Source organism: Aedes albopictus, chromosome 3 (assembly GCF_035046485.1).
Source record: "Aedes albopictus strain Foshan chromosome 3, AalbF5, whole genome shotgun sequence".
Classification (NCBI taxonomy): domain Eukaryota; kingdom Metazoa; phylum Arthropoda; class Insecta; order Diptera; family Culicidae; genus Aedes; species Aedes albopictus.
Window position 1 is genome coordinate 370,699,242 of NC_085138.1, and position 23,206 is coordinate 370,722,447.

Sequence of the window (23,206 nt, forward strand, 5' to 3'; positions counted from 1 at the left end):
ATTGCATTTTGGACATCGAATATATGTTTTGGACACCCTCGGGTATATATAATTTGGACAGGGCCGTTTCGGCCGTTCCAGATGAATGTTAAGAGATTGGCTACCTAATGCTTCTTCATTGAGCATTTCTCATTAGCTCTTATTAGCTCTTCGGAACAAGCCAAACATCACCGTGCCTGTCCAAATTACATACATGTCCAAATTATATTTTTTACTCTACTGCACGTGTAAATCAACTCTGCCTACAATATGCACTAATCCAAATCGAGTTGTGACATTTAAAAGTAGGTGAAAACTCAATTTTTGCACCCAGGTCACTTCGAATTTATACCAAAAGCACAGAGAACAGACATCCAAGTCCAGTTCCGAAACTGTGTAAGGAATTTAACGGCCATTTGAAATCGGCGACACAAGTGGCAATAGCGTGGCGCTGCAATCGGTTAATTTCCCATGCTAATTTAATTCACCACTTGAAATGTTTCAATTCACCACTGACTGTGGCAATATGGTGTTTGGTGGCGTCAGTGTTGTCATCGTGTATTGGTTTGCAACCTTACTCAAGTAAAGATTCAAATCCTTACACAACTTTCCGAATGAAATTTGTTCTAGCCTGGATGTCTGTTCTCTGTGCCAAAAGCATAATTATTCTTGTGTCAACTTCAATCGAATGTGGTTATCATAGGAAAGAACACCATATGACGACCGTGACAGGCCACCGCGAATGCCACACTATCAGTTCGCAGTTTCCAGAAGCCCAAGAACTCCAGGTCTACATCATTCATACCACCTAACAGCGTAAAGGTAGCGTGGCAGTAGGGGAACCAACATATTTTGGACACAGCAACGCACCGATATTTTTTGGACACTTACGGCAAAAACAAATGGAAGTGTCCAAAATATATCGGCGTAACGCTGTATCCAATTATTCTATTGGATCGCTGTTTAAAACTAATCACTCCAATGATTGTGTGATAGGATTTAGTTCGGATCAAAAAATATTATAACAAAAAACAAATTTACAATATAGTTTGTATCTACATAGTCATTATCACATAAAATATTGCGCCATCTACTAGCATCGGCTTATGGCCACCATCTACCTCCAGTGGACGATCCATGGTTTTGCATTATAACTTGTCCAGCTGGTTGATACCCCAGTCCTATTGCCCCGTGCTCCGAGGCCGTCATACCGACCAAAGAATGCAAACCTCCACTCATGAAATGCTGCTGCTGTTGTTGCTGCTGGCTGTGCTGGTGTTGCTGTTGCTGCTGTTGCGATCCCAAGCATGGCTTCCCATCTCGCACCAGCACCGGAACGTTGATCCGTTTCGGCGAGTTACCAATCTGATGCGCAAAGCTGGTCGAACTCTTCTCTATCTGCGCTCGCTTCGTTTTGTAGCGATGGTTCTGGAACCAGATTTTCACCTGCGTTGGCGTTAGATGAATCATGTTGGCCAGATGTTCTCGCTCCGGTGCCGAGAGATAGCGCGTCTGCTTGAACCGCCGCTCCAGTTCGTAGGTTTGCGTTTTGGAGAACAGAATTCTTCGTTTTCGTTTCTTTTGACTATTTGAACTATTGCCACCGTTAGGTCCCGTGCCGGAGTCGCTTCCGGCGCGGTCATCGCCAGAGTTCCCAACCTCGATGCTGTCGTCCAGGGACTCTCCATCGCAGGTATTGTTATTGCTGTCGATCGTATGGGGTGTATTGTGTGAGGAACGATCTAGGGCTAGCCGTTCGGAGGTTTCGATCACTGCCGTTGGGATATTGCTGTAGGCACCCAAGGTAGCATACGCCGACCCCTCGGCAACAGATGATGTGCTATCTGGGCTCACTTGCTGATTTATGCTGTTTTCTATGTTTTGTTGAATGACTGCAGGTACTGTAAAGGTATAGAAAATGTATTGGGCTGATCGTAAAATGATTGGAAGGTGGAAGCAGCACTACCGTCTACCCCCGTTGGTTTGAACGACACCTCATGCAAACCAACGGGGTGCATTTTTAGTTTGAACTTCTAGCAACCCTGTGGCGACGGAAAAATACACTACTGGCAGCCTTATTTGATGTTTTGTTTTGATTCTGCGTTTCGTTTCACCCCGTTCCATCAGCCGAATGAAGTTTGAACCATTTTTAATTTGAACGATGTGCAGATTAGAGGGGGTCAAATTAAAAACTGTTCAGATTAGATGCGGTCAAACCAACGGGGGTAGACGGTATGACAAAATACAGTATCAAAACGGCGTGGAGCGTCATCGATGTCAACCCTCACTTTAACCGATAAAAAGGATTCTATTGAGTTGAGTAGTTGAAGAACAATAAATAGGAAGGAATGGCGCCAAATTCTTAACTATTTTGATCAAAATCTGGGAATTGGATCTGTGAGTGAAAAACAGCCAACACTATGGAACCTTACCATAATCGGCACTCCCGTTGTCGTAATACCAAGTCCTAGAGGTACCACCGACCGGACCCGGAAATAGATGATGCGAATGGTGGTAGTATGGGGGAAGGTCGCTATAAGCCGGAGGTGGTGCCACCGTTTGCAGTGGAATGTAGCCACCGCCAGGGGCTGATGAGTTGTTGTACTGAGCTACAGGTTGTGGTTGTTGTTGTTGTTCATCTGCGTCTAGAGACAGATATTCTCCAGCGTTCGGATCGCCCGTTCGGTTTGTGATCTGATCGGAATCGGGAGGTGTACTAGATGGACCCTGGCTGTGTAGATGAGAGTACTCTTTGCTGCGATTTGGTTGGCTGTTTTGGGGGTTTAGCTCAAGGATGTCGCTGATGTGGAACCCGGATCGCTGAGCGGAAGGTAATTTCATGCTATCCAGAATCCTAGCAGAAGAGAAAAACAATGAAGTTATGTAAAAATCTGTATTGGTCATAAAAATGAGTAAAATGACGATTTTTCGTACATTCATTCAACTAGGTTTCCACAATACGGAAAGTGCTTTGAAACTCGGTTCATGCATACTTTCAGCGAAGTAAACTACCGAAATTCATCAAAATACCCTATGAAATTTTGAATGATCGTCGAGATCACTTAGCTCGTGCCCAACCCACGCGGCTATCGACGCTTGAGAATATCGTCTGGCTAAATGTGTATAAAAGCCAAACAGTGAGTCGATTCTGCGTCATAAACCGACCTTATGAAATTCAATCTAGTCGTTATAAATTGTTTAAAGGCCATTTCATAAGTGCGGCATTATGATAATCTTAGGTTTATTTGCCTGAGTGTAACTATAGTAACACTAATAAGTAAGGCTGCAAAATGGTGAGTTGATAACCTCGAGCATCGAACATAGCTCTGATCCTTAGAAGCTCCAGCCTCATGGTTGCTTTGGTCAATCGATGACGAAGACCACAAGCTCAGAGTTGTGTGCTTAGCTGGTAGTGCAGCTTGGACACTGTTATCTTTTTGACTTTAGCTAGATTGAGAAGGTACTTGCCGAGCATCTGTCTACCAAGAAAGTGCGGCGCAAACAGCGTCTGTTCTGGGATCTGGCATCCAGCGGCTGAATAAGGAATGCTGTATCGCGTCAGCTATATCTTTTGCAGTCCCACGGTGGGCCACCAATGCGAGGCAGGCAACGCGCCCTGGTAGGTTAGCATGTATAATAGGTATAACAAGGCAGAACGTTGGGTCGGATTCAAAGTGATCGGGAAAATAATGAAGTAAGTTATGAGATATAAACCGATCAACAAACGGATGAATTCTTTAGCTACACTCTTAAAAATTTAGAAATTTACATGTGACGTAAACCATCAACGTACGTAAACATTTCATGACTGAATGGCAAATTTGACTCAATTTTACATCCTTCATGTAAGTTCGAGTTGGTTGCATAAGATGTCAACAAACCTATCTGACCAGATAGGTAGAAACAGTTTTACATTTATCGTTTGTCTCACAACTCGGCGATACAGCCGGGGGGAAGGTGCGTGCTTCTCAATCAGCGGACCAGAGTTCGGATCCAGTTCATTATTTTACTTACATACGTTTTATCTCTCGCTTCGGCTCTAGCGATTACTAGCTCGCCTTTATTTGTGATAGAAAACGTAAATTTGTGTCAAACGGGCCGCTCCTTTTATGTGCATCCAAGTGAACTTAAATTTACATGATTTTTTCCAAGAGTGTACAGTCTGAACAATGTCTAAAAGCCATCAGTAGCACCTACTTTGCACGTAAGAATATCCACAAGAATATCTAGAGACACCCAAATGGTGAAATTTCCAATCAAATCGATCATGTGCTGGTAGAAGGCCGTCATTTCTCGGAAGTCATTGATGTTGGAACTTTTAGGAATCCTTACATTGACTCAGATCACTATCTTGTAGCTAGTAAGATTCGAGCTCGGTTATCCACCGTGTCGAACTAACGAACCTGCGATCGATGCATTTCAACAACCAGTGCTTTTCAGCAGATAGTTGATTACAGTATTGTTCCGATTTTATCACGTCTTTTTTCAAAAATGCTTTTAAATATTCTACAAAATCTATACGCATTTTCAATATTTTGAACGTTGCAAAACACGCCTTCAACATTCATCTTGAAGAATAGGGGAAACACTTGTTCTTTAATGTAACAGTAAATTATTGAAAAATAAAGGACTGACGTTCGGAGGGCGTGATAAAATCGGAACACTACTGTATCACCAAAAGCTGCACGGTTACAGAAGTTACACAGATTTGTGTACTACTAGATCAGCCTCACCGCTGTGTCAAATGTACACAGATACTTTTCCGGCTCCAGCGCTGGCATGAAAACAAAATTAACAATTATTTTTGCACTGATCGATTCCTGATAATGCATGTCATCGTTCAGAGAAAATTAGTTATGAACTTTGCTCCCATACCAGCGCTAGAGCCAGAAAAGTGACTGTGTACATTTGACACAGGGGTGGAGGCTGATCTAGTAGTACACAAATCTGTGTACATTGTGCACAAGCCTGTGTACATTGTACACAAGCCTGTGTTGTTTCATTTTAGGGTGTGGAAAAGTGGATAAGTGAGATCAACGAGAGCGATAATCTCAGCACTCTATGGAAGTCTATACACGGAGCGATGAATACGGCAGCGCGGGAGGTGATAGGCACAGCTCAAAGACGACCTAACAATGGGTGGTTCGACTAAGAGTGCCAGACGGTAACGGATGAGAAGAATGTTGCCAGAAGCCGGATGCTGATGTCGGGAACTGGACTCAGCAGAGCAGAGTGCGATATAGGGAAGCAGACATAATAGAAAGCATGAGGAAAATATGATTGCTCAGGCGCAACGACCATGATGGAAACTTGCTGACAGACAAAACATAATCGTGGCTGCCAGGAGGAGACAGCAATTCGAGGAATTGTTGAATAGTGAGAATGGGAGAGCGACAAACAGAATTTAAGACACGCCAAACGAGGTCAAGACAGCCATTAGAGGGCTCGCGAACAACAAGGCTACTGGGAAGGATGAACTCCCGGCTGAGCTTCTCAAGAACGGTAGCAATTAGTCAGCCTTGTGCATTTGCATAACATATTTTATCGGAAACCCTGGACGTTCGTCCGAAATATAAAGCATTACTAAACCCTAGACTAAACCCCTTTAAAATACCGTCTACCCCCGTTGGTTTGACCGCATCTAATCTGAACAGTTTTTAATTTGACCCCCTCTAATCTGCACATCGTTCAAATTAAAAATGGTTCAAACTTCATTCGGCTGATGGAACGGGGTGAAACGAAACGCAGAATCAAAACAAAACATCAAATAAGGCTGCCAGTAGTGTATTTTTCCGTCGCCACAGGGTTGCTAGAAGTTCAAACTAAAAATGCACCCCGTTGGTTTGCATGAGGTGTCGTTCAAACCAACGGGGGTAGACGGTATACAGTTCAAACGTTGCCAAATATTTCTCTGCCGGACATTTTCTAAAATATTTCAAAGAATTATCCACAGAGTTTTTATGATAATTTCAGGAATTTCAAACAAATCTCAAACTAATTTTTAAAATTCTAGGGTTTGATTTCACTTAGCAAACTTACGACCTTTCCAAGTCGAATCAAAAGTCAAGTCAGAACTGTTGAACATTTTTCATAAGAACTCTAGCAAGAATTGCAGGCAGATTATTTGAAGCATTTTTTTATCTGTATTAACGAGATTTTTGGCCCTAGGCTAGTTCATCTCGGGACCCACGCTTTACTTCCCTTCCGAAGGAAGAACTCACATTTTTTGCGAGTTTGTCGGGAGTGGGATTCGATCCCAGGTCCTCGGCGTGATAGTCAAGTGTTCTAACCATCACACCAGGTCCGCTCCACAAAAATCTGGATTAAGAATGTGGCAAATATGGAAAACACTCAACACAATTCATCAATTCCTTCAAGAAATTTTTGAAGAAATTTGTGAAAAAATCCTAATAAAGAGAATCCCAATCCTATGCTTGAAAAAACAAACAAACATGTTGCAAACATTTTCTGTTAAAATCGACAAAAATAGCGAAAAAAAAATTTCTAGAAATTTCTCAGGAAAATTCATTATGAATGAAGTCAGAATTTTCATCAGAATTTGAATACTTTCGGTGCCATTTCTCGAAATGTGAGCCGTCCAATGTATGTTATTTCAGCCAGAATACAGTCTAGAAGATATTGAGAGCTATTAGAAGACGTAATAGTAGTAAACACTGTGATTTATGCAAGTGAAACCATCATATTTCATCAAAACAATACTTAAATACGTGATTTTTTTATGGTTTGCGTTATTTTTTTCTGTTAAAAACATTGATTTTCATAAATTTTCAACTTGCTTTGGTCATGGAACTTTCATTAGATTCTTTTGAAACACTTCCGATAAAAATAACTACATCAAATCTCAATTTGGAAACATTTACAATATTATGACATATTTATATGTGATGCATGCAAAAAAAAATATGACAACACTTCCAAAAACGATCTAATTCGTGATTTATAAGTCGATCTATAATGCAGGTCACCATACAAAATGATTTTGGTGGATATTTTTCGAAATTTGTTAGTTTTTTATTATGGAATTCTAAAAATTGTACAATTCGGTTGAACGAATGTCTTGGCAAAAAATGACATTTGAAGGGTTTTTACCCTCGTTTTTGCTTCAGTGTATATGTAAGTGTGATGTATCACATTTTTATAAAGCAGTACTAGATATACTATCACTATGATAAAAAAGTTTAATCATAAAATCTTTTGTATGAGTTTCCTGACACTTTTTTGAAAATGTTTTGGCCTCGGCTAAACGAATGTCTATCACTGTATTCCATTAATTCCAGTAGCATATTCACAAGTTATAATCGAACGTACAACAGAGAAATAAAACTGGTAACAAGACTTCAATGATTCAATCCATGTAATCTTCTGCATCGAGCATACTCGAGAAAAGCGTTTATTGGTTGTATGAATTATTTGATAATCGTTTTCACACTAAAATTTCTAATCTGTTTCTCTGTTATGACTGAATTGTAGTGGTTGTCATTTTTAATCTACCTAGGCTATTTTCCGAGTTAATTTTTTTTTTCAAATACTTTTTTGTAGGAATTTATAATGTTTTTCCTTGATTTTTCTACATTTTAGAAGCAAAAATATACCCTCTTGACCTTACTGTAGCCCCGGACCACCACATTTGTAAAACCGGCCCTGGTACTGAGTCTCGGTAATCCGAACTTTTAACAAAAATAGAACAACTGAACTAGCGACTCCAAAATAAGTGTGCAATTGTCTTATATTCGACTGTCAATAGAGATGAAAAACTTTATTCTGCTGTAATGAACTAATGAACTTTTTTTTAATAGTTTACTCAAAGGAGCTCTTAGTACCACCACTATTTTACGTAGAGTAAAGTGAGTTAGCTCGTTGTAGGGGACCGGAACTCATCTTCACCAAAGTGCTCTAATTTTCGCCCTATCGAAAACAAAGCTAAAAAGCACTATTTGTGGCGTTCGATTTGAATAGGTCCTATCAGAATAGGAATGTTTTTTTTTTTGTTACGAGTGAATATTCAAGAAGAATGGAAACAATCGGTGCTTAAATCATCTGTTTTTGGATTAGGATGAAGATAGGGACATAGGCTGGACAAGGGTACTCATACCCTTTTTTCGTTGATTGCTATTTGTTCAACATTTGTCCAGAAGCTTCAAAATCACCATCTTAGCAATCACTATAACTTCAGTATTGCTAATTTAGAGAAAACTTTCCGTTTTACGGTAGAATGAAAAGCTACCGCAGCTGTCAGACTACTGATTTTCACTGAGATATCATCAATCTACCCTAGCCAGCCCTAGCGATACCTTGGATAGCCTTGGATACGACGCCGATGATCATTGTTTGTTGTTGGTTTTCAGTTCAATTCACCTTGCAAGCATGCTTTGATTTGGCCTTCAGTTTCAATGATATGATGATTTTCAAGCCTGCGGTAGGACTTTGACAGCTGCGGTAGAACTCGGCGGCTACCGCAGAGTGGAAATTTTTCTAAAAATCCGCAATATCACTGCCTTAAATTCAATAGGTATTCTTCTATGTTTTATCCATGACACAGCACTTGTCTCACCCAGGCAATGATGAGTTGAACATGATGGGATAAAGGGCTGCCGCCCTCAGCAAGCTGTGGTTCAATGCCGCCGCCGGCATAAATATGGGCGCCCACTGTAGAAATGGTGCACATTTCGAAAGCAGTTTATCCAATTTGGGTTTAGAGAGCCGTTCGTTCGCCACTTTGCACTTCGTTTTTTTCTCTTCTTTGAGATAATCCACAATTTAATGTACGGACTGAGATAGCACACCCGATACTTTCCAGTTTTAGGATATGGTTCCTACCGCGATCGCGAGCTCAATGCAACTAAAGGTAGTCAAGCGGGAATGCCTATAATATATCCTACAGTAGGTGCTCATTGCACCTTCGCCAGGATTCCATGGAAACCTCAACTGTTTATTCTATCAACTTCAAATGATGATGGGAAGGATTACGGTTCGGCCAGGCAGAGAATAATCATATCAAAAGCAGTGGTTCTCATAAAAAAACTTTAAGAAAGTAAACAGTTGAAGAAGTCCGAAAGAAATGCTGGAACACTCATTGGAAATGTTCTAAGTTATCGAAAATCTCTGGATGTCCGTGTCATTTGGATCTACATCAACTTTTTCTGTTGTAACGTAACATACCTAATCTAATCATACATGTCCATGAAATAAGTTTGAAGATCAATATGAATCCTTCCCTTTCCCTATATAATGTTGCGGTTCTGTGGGGTTTTGCTGAGGTGTGTACCCCTAAAACATGATTGTTTATAATGTTACAACAGAGCAAGAATGTACATGGTATCAAAATGGATTGACATTATGAATCGTCTATTTCTCCAAACATGAGACACACTCAGGAGCATGTGCTGTGCAGAAACCAACAAGATTCCTTTAATTTGATTTGCTCACAACACAGCAAAAGAAAAGGTGCACTCACTGCGCACTTGTCGTGTTATTATTTCGATTCGAAAGGTTGCCCACCGCTTTCAGATTCAGCCGCCATTGCAGCTACCTCTAGTACGAAGCGAGCTAAGGGCATAATGGAGAGATGGAGACGCCAGGCACTTTTTCTCGGTTTTGGTTCATTCCCATGCATCATCATCACCATTATCAGCGTCGTTCGTTCGTTCGTTTGCTAGATTGGTTAGAGCCAGAGCAGCCAATCAGCAAGAGGTGACCAATAGAAACGCGATGTGGGCGTTTCCCCATTACGAACGATGGGCGCGGATGAGTTAGTGGGTGTGTGACAGTATTATGCTGAATGCTGTTGGTTTGGTTTTGTAGTTTGTTATCACTGTTATATCGTAATGCAGTATGGATTCGATTTGGATTAATTTTTCGGAGAGGTTTTTGCTCTCATTACCTTACGGTCAAACTTTAACGATGGCCTAATTCATGTTTATCAAACTACTGTTAAAAGGCGAAATATGAAAGAATAAAAAGTTTGAAAAAAGACAGCAAAAACTTTATTCTCCAGAAAAAAGGGTTGACAAAATTGGGCCACTAATGTTGTACCACAGGCAAATAGACGTAACACTCTGATAATTCCCATCGTACATCAATTTAAAGGTCTATTTAAAAAATCTATAGTTGGCTACCCGTGACGCATCGTTTTTATTCGAGTTTGACGTTTGGCCACTACCACCACCTAGTTGATGATTGGCCAAACTCATTGATTTTAGCATTGAGCTGAATGCGTTCCATAAAACCCTTCAATGATTTACCACAACTGTATCGGGGATATTAAAACACCAACAGGATATTTTACCACTCCTTATCAAGAATCATAATACCCAGAACGATTTTTACTGCGTAATTGGTGAGTTAGACATTTTTATATTCATACACAAATCTATAATCTGACAATGATTGGTTTTCGTTCAATTTGTGCAGAAAAAACTGATATTAATTACGAACTCAGATCAATATTTCATCTTAAAAAAAATAAAAACAGGTTATTCAATATTTTTCTCGCAAAATACAACAATTAAGCTTTAATTTATTCTTACAACATCTTTTTTCTAAGTCAACCCATTTTTTTGTCTTCAGTCGGTTGAAAATGTACTGATTCTGAAGTGCGCAGGCTTTATACATCATTTTTATAAAAAAAATAAAAAAACTTGTCCAGAAGCTGAAATCCCAAGTAACAATTCCATTGCTTATTGGTTTTATTTGATTTTTATTAGGGTTTTATTACAGTAATAATTAAAACTCACAATTTTATTACTACTTTTATGAAAACCATTGAATAATAGCTATTTATGTAACGAGTTGCAAAAAGTTGATTTTTCCAGCACGAGTCGTACATTTATCCAACGAGGCTTGCCGAGTTGGATAAATACGAAGAGTGCTGAAAAAATCGAGTTTTGCAATGAGTTCCATACAAAATTTTATGCAATGATTTTTTCATTAAACAACTCATTTGTGTTGCATAATGTTCATAATGCAATCTAAATGAGTTGCATTATGAACATTATGCAACTCATTTCAGTTGCATAATGAACCAGTTCGGAAAAAATGGCCATTATGATACCAAAATGAGTCCTATAAAATGGATATTATGATTACTGAATTGCATAAATGTTTTATAGTATACTTGAAGATATTCATAAATCCAGATTTTAAGAGTGAACAAAACTTTCCGATATGTAAACCTTCTGGCATTCATTATTATCACAATAAAACTCTTACAACTCTCAACAGATGGCGATCCGTTCGATTAGTAACGACATCTGTTGGTGGAAAAGCAGAAACTACGACACTGCTAGGTTTATTGCGGTCATCATAAAAGTAAACTTGATTTCGTTTTATTGTCTATCCGGTTGGAATCAAGACCGACATTCAATCAAAAATTGCCATTTTCTTGGTCCACAAGTGTCGCAACTGTTTCGCATATAGTGCGCTGTGTTGCTGACAACAACGGGAAGGATGCGCACTACTTTTGACATGATTAAAAAACGTCGCGAGTTAGGTCGCGTCGCGACTCGCGACTTGGTTGTGTGAACTTCACACTGTGAAGTCCGGTTTGGTGGCGGACCGACAATATTTTCGCTAATTTTGGTCGTCGCCATATTGAAGAATTAGCTGACGTGAATAGAAAATAGTTCATTTTGCTCGAATAAGCAATGAATTGATAGTTTGCCGAAATTTTCCATTTCATGCTCATATAAATAAACTCTCTCAGTTGAGTTTTCTTGTGATTCAAGTAAGTTTTACTAAATTAACAAATTGATTTATTTCATTCCAAGATGATAATATTCACCATTTTCGAAGCGCATTAATTTTATGTCTCTGCAACCTCAATATTCACGGTAAAATTGAATGCGCATAAGCCTACCACCTTAATAACAATTAAAATATTACTTTGAAATGAACGCTTCCTATTTAACGAATGATGTATCCTCCTGAACTTGAGAATGGAAAAATTTTTAAAACAGTTTTATTGCTTCTCTTATTGTGGTTTGAAAAACCAATCCGAAAGTGATCCACTTAGCTGGAAGATGCTCTTAAAGAGGTTATCAAGAGGTTTTGATGTATAAATCAGTTTCATTGCAAGTTTTATTAAATTGGTCATGAAGATCTCTTATAGAGCCGAACAGAACTTGAAATGTTACTTGGGATATTACGCTTTTACTGAATTGACAATAGTTGAAATGTTTACAAACGTTTTTACATACAGGTGGTTGAAAAAACTTTTGGGGTCGATGTTCGAGGAAAATTTTAGGAAAAATTAGTCTCGGGATAGTTCCCAGAATGGATCCTTGAAAGATTTCCAAGACCAAGTAAAATTTTATTGTCAAATAGACTGGAAGAGGTTCGTAGAACCATAATAAAACAAAAAAAATGTATGAGGTTTTATGACGGTTCTCAAAACCTCTACAAGACTAATAGGTCATCGAAATGTTACTTGGGAGAATTGCTGGAGCAATCTATGGAAGAGCCATGGAGTAGTCTCTGCAAGAATCTCAAAAGGATTCCCCGAGAAAAGAATCGATGAAAAAATCTTGGAAGCAATCCTAGAAGGAATCCCAGGGAAAAAGCTAAGAAGGAAGCCCGTGACAAATCCCGAGACAACCTGAAGGAAACTTCAAAGGATTTCTGGAGAAATCTGAGAAAAATCAATGAAGGAATCCTGGGTGGAACCCCGGGAGAAATCACTAAAGGAATTATGGGGGAAAACCCAGGAAGAGTTCTGGAAAAACCGCAGTTGCAATGTCGGGAATAATCCGTGAGAGAACCCTAGAAAGAATTCCGGGAGGAGTCTCTCATAAAATGCATGAAAACATCCTTCAAGAATGAAAGTGTATAAAAGAATCGAGGGAGAAGTGTATGATGAAATCCCGAGAGCAGTCTTTGGCGAGATCTCTGAAAAAAAATAACGAAAGTAACTTTCAAAGGAATTACTAAATGAATTTCTTGAAGAATTTCCAGGAGAAATCTCTAGAGGAATTCCGGACTTAATCAATAAAAGAATCCTCGAGAAAAAAAAAAATCAAAATGAACCTTGGGAGGAATGCTTCAAGGAAACCCGGGAAAACAATTGAAGAAATCTTGGGAGGTACTGATGAAAGAACCCTGGTAGGGATTCTAGAAGGAATCCACAAAGTAATCCCTGAAGAAAGCTCGTCAGAAGTTTCTGAATAATGTGAAAATTTAAAAAAAAAAATCCTGAAGGAATATCTGGAACTAGCTGTCCCGGCAAACCTCGTACTGCCTGCCTACTGTGATTTTTGGCATACTGTTTCACAGGGTCATCCACGGTAAAATAATTTGTGTGGAGCCCCCCTTTCCAGAGATCGGAGAAGTCTCACACTACACAGATCGAAAAATGAGTGTATAATTCTATGACATATATATGATGCACATGATTGAAGCGTGGGGTATCATAGAAGTTTACATGACATATCATGTAAAAGTCATGAAATATCATGTAAACTTCCATTATATGTCATGTAATTCAGCATGACTCTGAGTGTTTACATGACATATAACACAAAATTACATGATATATCATGTAAACCATTATAACATTAACTTTACACGACTAAAATGAAGTTTACATGACGTGTAAATCTCATAATTTTTATCTGTGTATGCTAAGAACACAGACAAACAGACGTAACTCTTAGAGGAAATTCATCAAAAACTTTTGCCCGGTGTCATTTTCATGAGCACACTGCCACCTGTTGGTAGAACCGCGCGCGACACTGTCGGCCATGATGGATTTCCATTTGACGTTTTGCTGACACGCACACTACTACACAAATTGCATGTAATTTTCGTTTGCATCATTCAGCACCGAATACACTGGCAAACGTCAAAGCGATCGAACACTAGCGTATCTGGTGGAACGATCGCGCAAATCAAATGGAATTTGAATTGATCGTTAAATGCATGTGCCAAGCTGTTTTGAAGAGTGTTACGTCTGTTTGTCTGTGCTAAGAAGTTTCCCCGGCCCCAAGAGCATACAAACTTTCACGCCGATCGGTTCAGTAGTTTCCGAATCCATAAGGGTCAGACAGACAGACAGAAATTCAGTTTTTTATACACCCGGGTAGACGTGAATATCATAATCATATCTTTAAACGATCAAATTTTGATGTCATATCTTAATATGATATTGTTGAGATATTCAAAAAGTTGCCAAATATCTACGTAATATATCATCGTGATATGATTTCAAAATTAGTACTTAATTTGATTTTTGGAAAGCCTAGTGCAACCTGCTGTATAAATGTCGAAATTTCCCAACATTGCGCATAAAAACTATTTTAAGTTTTCAACTTTCGCGTTACGACCCATACAAAAAAGTTGGAGTTTTTATATCCTACAAAAGAAGAATATTAAAGATGTTGACAAGTCCAAAGCTTATGCAGTCTCTCCTCTGTGGTCCAATGACCACCCGTATTTATACTACCTTAGGTAGACATAATGAAACATACCTAGACATTTAGGTACTGTAATGAATAGTATTTTATGTAGGTAGATATCCTATGCACACAATCATTAGGTAGACACTACAGGAGTTATCATACAAAAGCACATTATGGATTCCGCCAGTTCCTAATGACCCAACCACCGATTTCAAAGATATCGAATTTAGCGTTACACAATAAATAGATGTTCCCTTATGCACACCACAAATTTTACAAACGAGCACTGGAAAAAAAGGAAGTAGAAGTGGCCTCCATTTTCAATAAGCGGGTTTATGGATGCAACAATTGAACGATTACTCTGCTTATAATCGATATTTTCTTTTCTTTAAAAGAGGCATAAAAATATATACTGATTTAATCTGATACATTTCTTAATTATTTCTTAATTTCTTATTTTTTTTTATTTCACTGTGAGTAAACCAGCAGAGGCTTTCCAATTGAGTCCGATGACAACATGAGCTGGATCTCGATGTCGAGCTTGCATTTGTGGTACGAAACCAATAAATGAATCACCGGACAATTTGGGAACTTTATCGGCCCGCTAAGCGAAATACGTCCATTTCGAAAAACAGATCGTTTAATTTTAGATTCAACAAAACATACCGCTGCAGACGACAAGCTTTTTGAGTTTCAACCAACGAATTGCGTAGCGATTCTGCATGGGGTATACGAACAGACGACAGTCGTGACGACTAAGATCTTCTAAATGTTTCCAAAGCTTTTCTGGGCGACAGTTCACAATAGAGCACGTTCAGTGAAGTACATACTAGATTTACCTTCTCACCATACAAAAATTCAGCTCATTACTACAATCTAGTACTTCACTGATTGCGTCCTATGGGGCACGTTCGGTGTAGTTCTAGATTTGGTCAATTCTCCTTTTCTGCAATGAAATGGTGCAAAAAGCGTGGGTATTATGATTCCTTGCTTAATTTGATGCTATTTGAGCAAAACTTTGGATAACTACCGTCTACCCCCGTTGGTTTGACCGCATCTAATCTGAACACTTTTTAATTTGACCCCCTCTAATCTGCACATCGTTCAAATTAAAAATGGTTCAAACTTCATTCGGCTGATGGAACGGGGTGAAACGAAACGCAGAATCAAAACAAAACATCAAATAAGGCTGCCAGTAGTGTATTTTTCCGTCGCCACAGGGTTGCTAGAAGTTCAAACTAAAAATGCACCCCGTTGGTTTGCATGAGGTGTCGTTCAAACCAACGGGGGTAGACGGTATGTTGTTTATGTTGCAAGAAATGGAGAAAACAACAACAGTGTTGCCTAAAGTTTTGCTCAAACAGTATCAAATTAGGCAAGGAATCATAATACCCACGCTTTTTGCACCATTTCAATGCAGAAAAGGAGAATTGACCTTCTCACCATACTAAAATTCAGCTCATTACTACAAATCTAGTACTTCACCAATCTGTCCTATTGGTGGAAATTCGTCCTGTTTTAGCGCAAAATAAACCAAACATGTTTCTACGCATGTCGTTTTTAAAGTTTGGATCCACCAGCTTTGTTAACAATTGGGCACTGCATGAAATTCTCTCCTTCTCTTTCACTCTTACAGAAATTTTGTAAATAACAAGGCCAAGAAACGTCAAAATCCCATACAAAATCAAAATAGTGCGGTGCCCTATTCAGAGAAAGAGCATGATATGTGAAATCATCTAGAGAAAAGTGCTCTCTTAGACGATGCCCACCAATGCGTGAGTAAACCCAAATTGGCAACCTCCTTCATAATGCACGAACCCCACCAATCGTTGCCAAATCGGTTTGAAAATGACAACCTACCTGCCTGGTGAACAGTGGGTTCATATATTTGGCAACCATACCCAACCGTTGCTATCGCGGTTGATATTACTTTTTCTTCATGATTTCAATCTGAATAACAAACAAAGACCAGACAGCTTTCTGCAAGTGAAATATAAAAAAGAAGTGATTATCGTTGATAATTTTTGAACTGTTGTTCTCTCATGCATTTTGGATTGGGTTTTCACTAATGGACACATAATTAAGATAAAGTTTAATGCCGCAAGATACGTTTGTCGAAACAAACCGAAGAACGGTAAATTTCTATACCTGAATATTCGTATAACTTCTTTGAAATTTCCACCGGGAACTGGCAAATGTCTTAGGTAATGCACTATTGCAAGCCCCGAGTAGAATAAAAATAGGTAACATTCAATTAAAAAAGCGTCAGCTAATTTGCTGACCGCCAATCAACACACGTCCGCTTCTCCAAACACTCGTAGTCCTTCTCTAAAAGACACTCCGCAATTCTTCAGCAATTCCTTCAGGGATTTCTCCAGAAGTTCCTTGGCGAATTTCTGCATGTGTTCCTTGAGATTCTTCCACGAATTTCTTCAGGATATTATTCTTGGATTAAAATTCAGGGAGTTCATTCTTGGATTAAAATAAGAGTGCCTTCGGAGAATCCTCCGGGAGTTACCTCATAAATTTTCTAAACATTTTACCAGGGAACCTTCCAGAAGTACCTTCAGAGATCCGTCCGTCAGAAGTTTCGTCTGGGATTCCTCCTGAAAAACATTCATGGATTTTTCCAGAAATTTCGTTTGGAATTCCGTCAGAGCATCCTCCAGGAACTCCTTCGGGGAATTCTTCTTGGAATTCCGGGGATCCTTTCCGGATTTTTATTGGAGATTCCTCCCGGAATTATATCTGGGTATACTATCGGAATTCCCTCACGGATTTCTCTCGGAATTTCCTCAGAGATTCCCTCAGGGATTCTTCCAAGAATGTCCTCGAGGATTCATCCAGGAATACTATCCGGAATTTCCTCGGGAATTCCTTCCGGGATTCCCCCGGGAATCCCTACCAAGATTTCCCCGGGATTTCCCCGGGCATGTCTTTAGGGATTTGTTCGGAAATGCCTCCCGAGATTCCCCCGGGAATTCCTTCCGAGATTCCCCCGGGAATTCCTTCCGAGATTCCCCCGGGAATTGCTTCCGAGATTCCCTCGGGAATTCCTTCCGAGATTCCCTCGGGAATTCCTTCCGAGATTCCCTCGGGAATTCCTTCCGAGATTCCCTCGGGAATTCCTTCCGAGATTCCCTCGGGAATTCCTTCCGAGATTCCCTCGGGAATTCCTTCCGAGATTCCCTCGGGAATTCCTTCCGAGATTCCCTCGGGAATTCCTTCCGAGATTCCCTCGGGAATTCCTTCCGAGATTCCCCCGGGAATTTCTTCCAAGTTTCCCCCGGGAATTCCTTCCGAGATTCCCCTGGGAATTCCTTTTGAGATTCCCTCGGGATTCCTTCCGAGATTCCCCCGGGAATTCCTTTCGAGATTCCCCCAGGAATTCCTTTCAAGATTCCCCCGAGAGTTCCTTCCGAGGTTCCCCCGGGAATTCCTTCCGAGATTTTCCTGGGCATTACTTCCAGGATTACCCCGTGAATTGCTTCCCGGATTGCCCTGGCAATTCCTTCCGGAATTCAACCGGAAATTCCTCACGGGATTGCCCCGGGATTCCCCCGAAAATTTCTTACGAGATTCCCCCGGCAATTCCTTCCGGGATTTCCCTGGCATTTTCTTCCGGAATTTCCCTGGGAACTCCTTCTGGCAGTTCCTTCGGAGATTCCTTCAGAAATGTCATAAGGGATTTCTTCAGAAGTTCTTTCAGGGATTCATCAATGATTTAATTCAAGGAGTTCTCTAGGAGGTCCTTCGAGGAGTTCAATCATAGATTCTTCGTTTTTTCAGGGATCCTTCAAGGATCCCTCCAAGAATTCCATCAGAGATTTCTCAAGAAATGCCCTCAGGGATTTCAAAATTTGAGCGAAACACTTGAGGAATTAATTATCAACATTCTAGAACTTTCGTACAATCGATAATGTGAGGAGAAAAATGCCCTGCTTCTCCGTATTTTGTTAACGATATGAAGCACTACTACAAACCACTGGTGGGGAGATAAGGTGGTATTTTACCAACCATGATGTGAACGCCCGGTGCGAAAACGGGTGGGTATCAGAAATGAAACCGATTTGCACACCACTACTACTCACCGACTTACTACCCACTGGTGGGGATAGTCTTAGTTTAGGACAGTGAAGAGAATTGTCAGACAAAGGAGGCACAAAACAAGCAACAAAGAAGGTGCGACGATTAGTCTTTATCCCTACTGGAGACAGATAATGACATGATCTCGAAATTTTTTGTTGCAGACAAAAACGGAAGCTGAATTTGTTGCGTACTTTTCAACTCGTGAATAATCAATTATTACTAACCCAAAGTCGAAACTGTTTGATGATAGAGCTTCACCAGAGTTGCAGTGTTTACCGACTCGAAGTTACCGTTCGAAAATCGCAATGCAAGGCTTAAAAATCTCTAAACTCGTGGTGTACGATGTTAATCCCATTATTTTCAAGTTGGGACAAACTTATGTCGCATGGGATGTTTTGTCGCAACAAATACAGGTTGCGACATTGTCATTATTGTTGCGCGATGGTTGAATTTTGATTCACTGGTTTAGGAAAATATGCAAAATAGCCTTAATTCATTTTTATTTTCCATACCATCACGTCAGTTTACAAACTTTGGGTGGAAACTGTATTAATATTCTGCAATAGAACATTTATCATTAAGAAATCTGAAAAATACTGCTCAAGATCAAAATGAGCTCTTCACATTTCCATCTGCAACATCCAGAATTCGAAAGATCTGAAAATTACTGCTCAAGATCAAAATCAGTTCTTTGACACATTCATCTATAACATCCGAAAATTGTAAGATCTGAAAACTACTATTCAAGATCATAATTAGTTCTTTCACACACTTATCTACAACATGGCGGGACCAAACCAACACAACTACCACGACTCGCAAACACCTTGGAAAACGTAGAACTTGATGCTCTTGTTACCTTCTATTTTCAGATATGAGTCGTAGTGCAGTGGTAATGTCACTGCTCATAAATCACAAGGTCATAAGTTCGATTCTGGTCGCGGCCATTTTTCTTTTTTTTACTCTAATCCATCTGTCAAATCATTTTATGATATTGGTTAGATGTGCTACAGCCCAGATCTCTCCAGATATTAGTCTGATCTTATAACATCAAAATGAGATATTATTATGTTCCTCCCCATACTAATTTTTGATCTTATTTTTGATCTTTTATCTCTTATGTCAAACAAACCAATAGCTAATTATGATCTTGAGTACTTCACTGAGGAATATCAAATGATGATATTGTTCTGATTTTTACTTCTACTCAGATAAAAATAATGAGATTTACACGTCATGTAAACTTCATTTTACTCATGTAAACTTAATGTTGTGATGGTTTACATGATATATCATGTAAATTTGTGTTATATGTCATGTAAACTCTCAGAGTCATGCTGAATTACATGACATATAATGGAAGTTTACATGATATTTCATGAACATTACATGATATGTCATGTAAACTTCTATGATATCCCACGCTCCAATTATGTGCACCATATGTCACAGAATTTTACACTCTTATTTCGATATGTGTAGATAGATAGATAAGTCGTGAAAGAAGACGAGAGAAACACTAAAAATAATCCTTGAAGGAATCTGTGATGTAATGCTCTAATAAATTATTCCTTAAGGAATGCCGGGAGAAACGCCTAAAGGAATCACAGGAGAAATGAAGACAAAGAAGCCCGGGAGGCATTTCTAACGAAATTCCTGATTAAAATCTGGAGGAATCCTTGAAAGAACCCTGGAGGAATTCCTGAAGGAATTCCACAAGAAAACCCAGGAAGGATTATTGAAGAAACTCTGGAATGAACGCCGGAAGGAATCCCAGGAAAAATACAGAACTATATCGCTTGAAAAAATCATGGGATATATTTATGAAGAAATCCCAGGAGGAATCCTTGACGGGTATCCAGGAGACATTTTTGAAGAAATCCCAGAGAAAATTTTCAAAGGAATGCCGGGGGCACCCCAAATGAATTCTGGGTAGAATTCTTGAAGGAATTCTTAGAATAATGCTTGAAAGGATAATGGGAAGAATCCAGAGTGAAATACTGGGAGGAATTCCAGGAAAAATTCTGGGACGAATTCCTACAGTAGGCGTATTTAGATCAAAAACCATATTAACCCTAAAAGGGATACCTGGGGTCCATTGGACCCCAGGCGCCTTTCAGAGCTCGTCTTTGATGGAACTCACTCAGCGAGGTGACGAAACTGAGGCCATGAAGGTATCCCTTTTAGGGTTAAGGAATTCTTCCAGTTATGTTTGAATTTTGTGATTAATGCTCGATCCAAAATGATTTTATCAATCGGATTATGCAATCGGAGAAACACTCCTCTCCCCTACCCATTCTTGGCGTAACGTCACCACTGAGACAAAGTCTACCTCTATGAGCACTTCCACAGTTGTTAACTGAGAGCATCCTCTGCCAATGACCATTTTGCATGTGTATATCGTGTGCCATGCGCGAAGATACTCTATGCCACAGGAAGTCAGAAAAATTCTCTTTAAATACGAAAAGTTCCTGGACGAACCGGGAATCGAACCCGTCACCTCTATCATGGTCATGCTGGATACCCACGCCTTTACAGTTGTGGCTATATGGGCCCTCAGAGAAACACAATGTTCCCAAAGAAACTTTTCAACGTAACGTGCCAATCACAAATCAAATTATTCGAAATCCAATAATTGCGGTTTTCGTTTCAGAAAACCAACATAGGATCCCTCCAATACAACCCAAATAAAATTTAGCAATATCGCACATTTCTTCAGCAGTCGTACCTACTTCTTGACTCCTTCCCTTTTACCTTCCCTAGTGAATTCCGATTAGTGAAACGACTCGGCAGCGGGTTGATTTCGCATGATAAATTACCATATTTCGTGCACCCATTTGATTCCTTCAACAGTTCCTTTGCTAACCCTTCCGATACGGTTAGTATGCGCTTCACAATGTTGCGCTCCCTTATGGAAGTATAAAGCTAACATGACTGAAGAAGCGAGGACTCTAAACTAAATCCTATTATGGGTGCACTTGGATTCTACGCCAAGTAAATTGAAGAGCACTCGGCCCAACTGCTCATATGTTGTTTGTAAAACCAATTATGGCAGTTCCCATCGTGGCTCAATAGTCAGTCAATACGCGATCAATTAGATTTGGGTGAAGTTTAGAGAGGCGATACGCTTCCATATGATGGGTGCGTCATCAGGTGTTCGCAGTGGCTGAGGGTCGGTCGCACCTATATTGAAAGTTGTTAATGAAGATTAAAATGCGATTGAAGCAATCGCGAGGGTTCAAGTTTGAAACAATGTAAGATCTCGGGACCGATTAGTGTATTATGTCTGTACGACGATATCGGAGGGAAAGTGGTGGGCAGGTGAAACATAAATCAAAATTAAATTATAGATAATTCGATTTAGATTTTAAATTTGTTTTGTTTGCTATTGAAAAATGAGACAATCCGGACTAAATGGGGACAGTTCTGACATAAATTGTCAACTTCAATTACATTTCAAAAGAGCAGACATTCAACCGGCGGATTGACGTTCCGTAATTGAGTTGAACCGAAATAGCAAATACAAGTCTCCCAACTGTTACATCGAAATTCCAAGTCATGCAAAGTTTCGTTCCCTTCTGAAAAGTCCCCATAGACAAACAGAACCGAAATTGCTCTGAAGAAGGTTACACCCATTTATGTCGCATTCCGTTCTGTCACGAAGGACTTGTTGTGCCGAGTTCCAAGAGCCCACCGAAGGAGCACCTGAGCCTGAGGAGATATTATTTTTGATAGCCCTGGGAAAATCGGAGGATGTTTCTCTAACAAACTAATTTTGGCGCCCTGAGCTATGACGGAAAACTGCTCACATGCCAACTCATAATTACCAACCCATTTATGACTTGCGATGGGTAGATTGTTTTTGTAGATCGGCTCTCCACCTAAGGCTACAGTTCGTCGTAACGATGATGATACCGCTGGCGCTGCGCTGCTAGCTACTCTAGCTACTTGGTTAGGACACACGCCGAAGGTGCGCTTTCGTGCTCATATGGAGTTAGGCTTTTTCGCAGTCAAGTGTGCTATCAAATGAAGCATACCCATTCAGAAATGTGGATTGGAAAGAGTAATGGCTCTATCTAGGTTCAGCTGCGGTAAAGTTTTTTGTTCTGTTAGTTCAGCGAAACATGCAAAACTATGTTGCAGCTGGTTACTGAGTATCGGTGCTCATGCATGAGCACTACACCAGTAAGGTACGAGTGGGAAATCTTTTCACATGATGGCGTGTTGGAATTTGATTTCCTTCCCGAAAAAAAAAACTAGCGGATTCAATATTTGTCATGTTATAATGGCTATAGCTATGTTTATGTGATCGGCTCTAATGCGCATATGAATTGTTGAAGTGCCTTTTTGAACAATATGAAAAATGACGTGATCCAACGTTATTGCACTTTATATTCAAGTATCACTTGGAAAATTGAAATTCTTTGCTTTTTGTTTGCTTTGCTATTGAAATCCACAGGCAACGTGTTTGGGCATTTGGGCATTATTTGGTTACTTTCCGCTATAACTCTGTCAATTTTAGTATCCACCTGCGTATACAAAATCAATTCAATTGTTATAGAAATGCCTGAGCTATAACAAAGATTGATCAAAATAGGAGTCCATGCCCAAACGATTTCATACCGTAGATAGATAACTTTCAGGTTGGATGATTCGCGGTACCCAGAACCTGAAGGAATAAAATGGACACAATTGAGACCCATAGTATCTTATCCAGCAACTACTCA

General features: G+C 39.7%; 1 protein-coding gene across 3 annotated transcripts in view; it reads right to left on the reverse strand.

Moving 5' to 3' along the window:
• Positions 1 to 1,013: 1,013 nt before the first annotated feature.
• LOC109432294 (homeobox protein vnd) overlaps positions 1,014 to 23,206 on the reverse strand; it is a 43,738-nt gene continuing 21,545 nt past the window's right edge. For 2 of the 3 annotated variants that reach the window (XM_062855583.1, XM_029875191.2), the window contains exons 2-3: positions 2,412 to 2,833; positions 1,014 to 1,880 (exon numbers count right to left, since the gene is read on the reverse strand). In XM_062855583.1, coding sequence (XP_062711567.1) covers positions 1,084 to 1,880; positions 2,412 to 2,833 — 1,219 coding nt within the window. In that variant the 3' untranslated portion in view covers positions 1,014 to 1,083. Of the gene's footprint in view, positions 1,881 to 2,411; positions 2,834 to 8,551; positions 8,718 to 23,206 lie in introns of those variants that run through there. The other variant, XM_029875192.2, reaches the window with a different exon arrangement.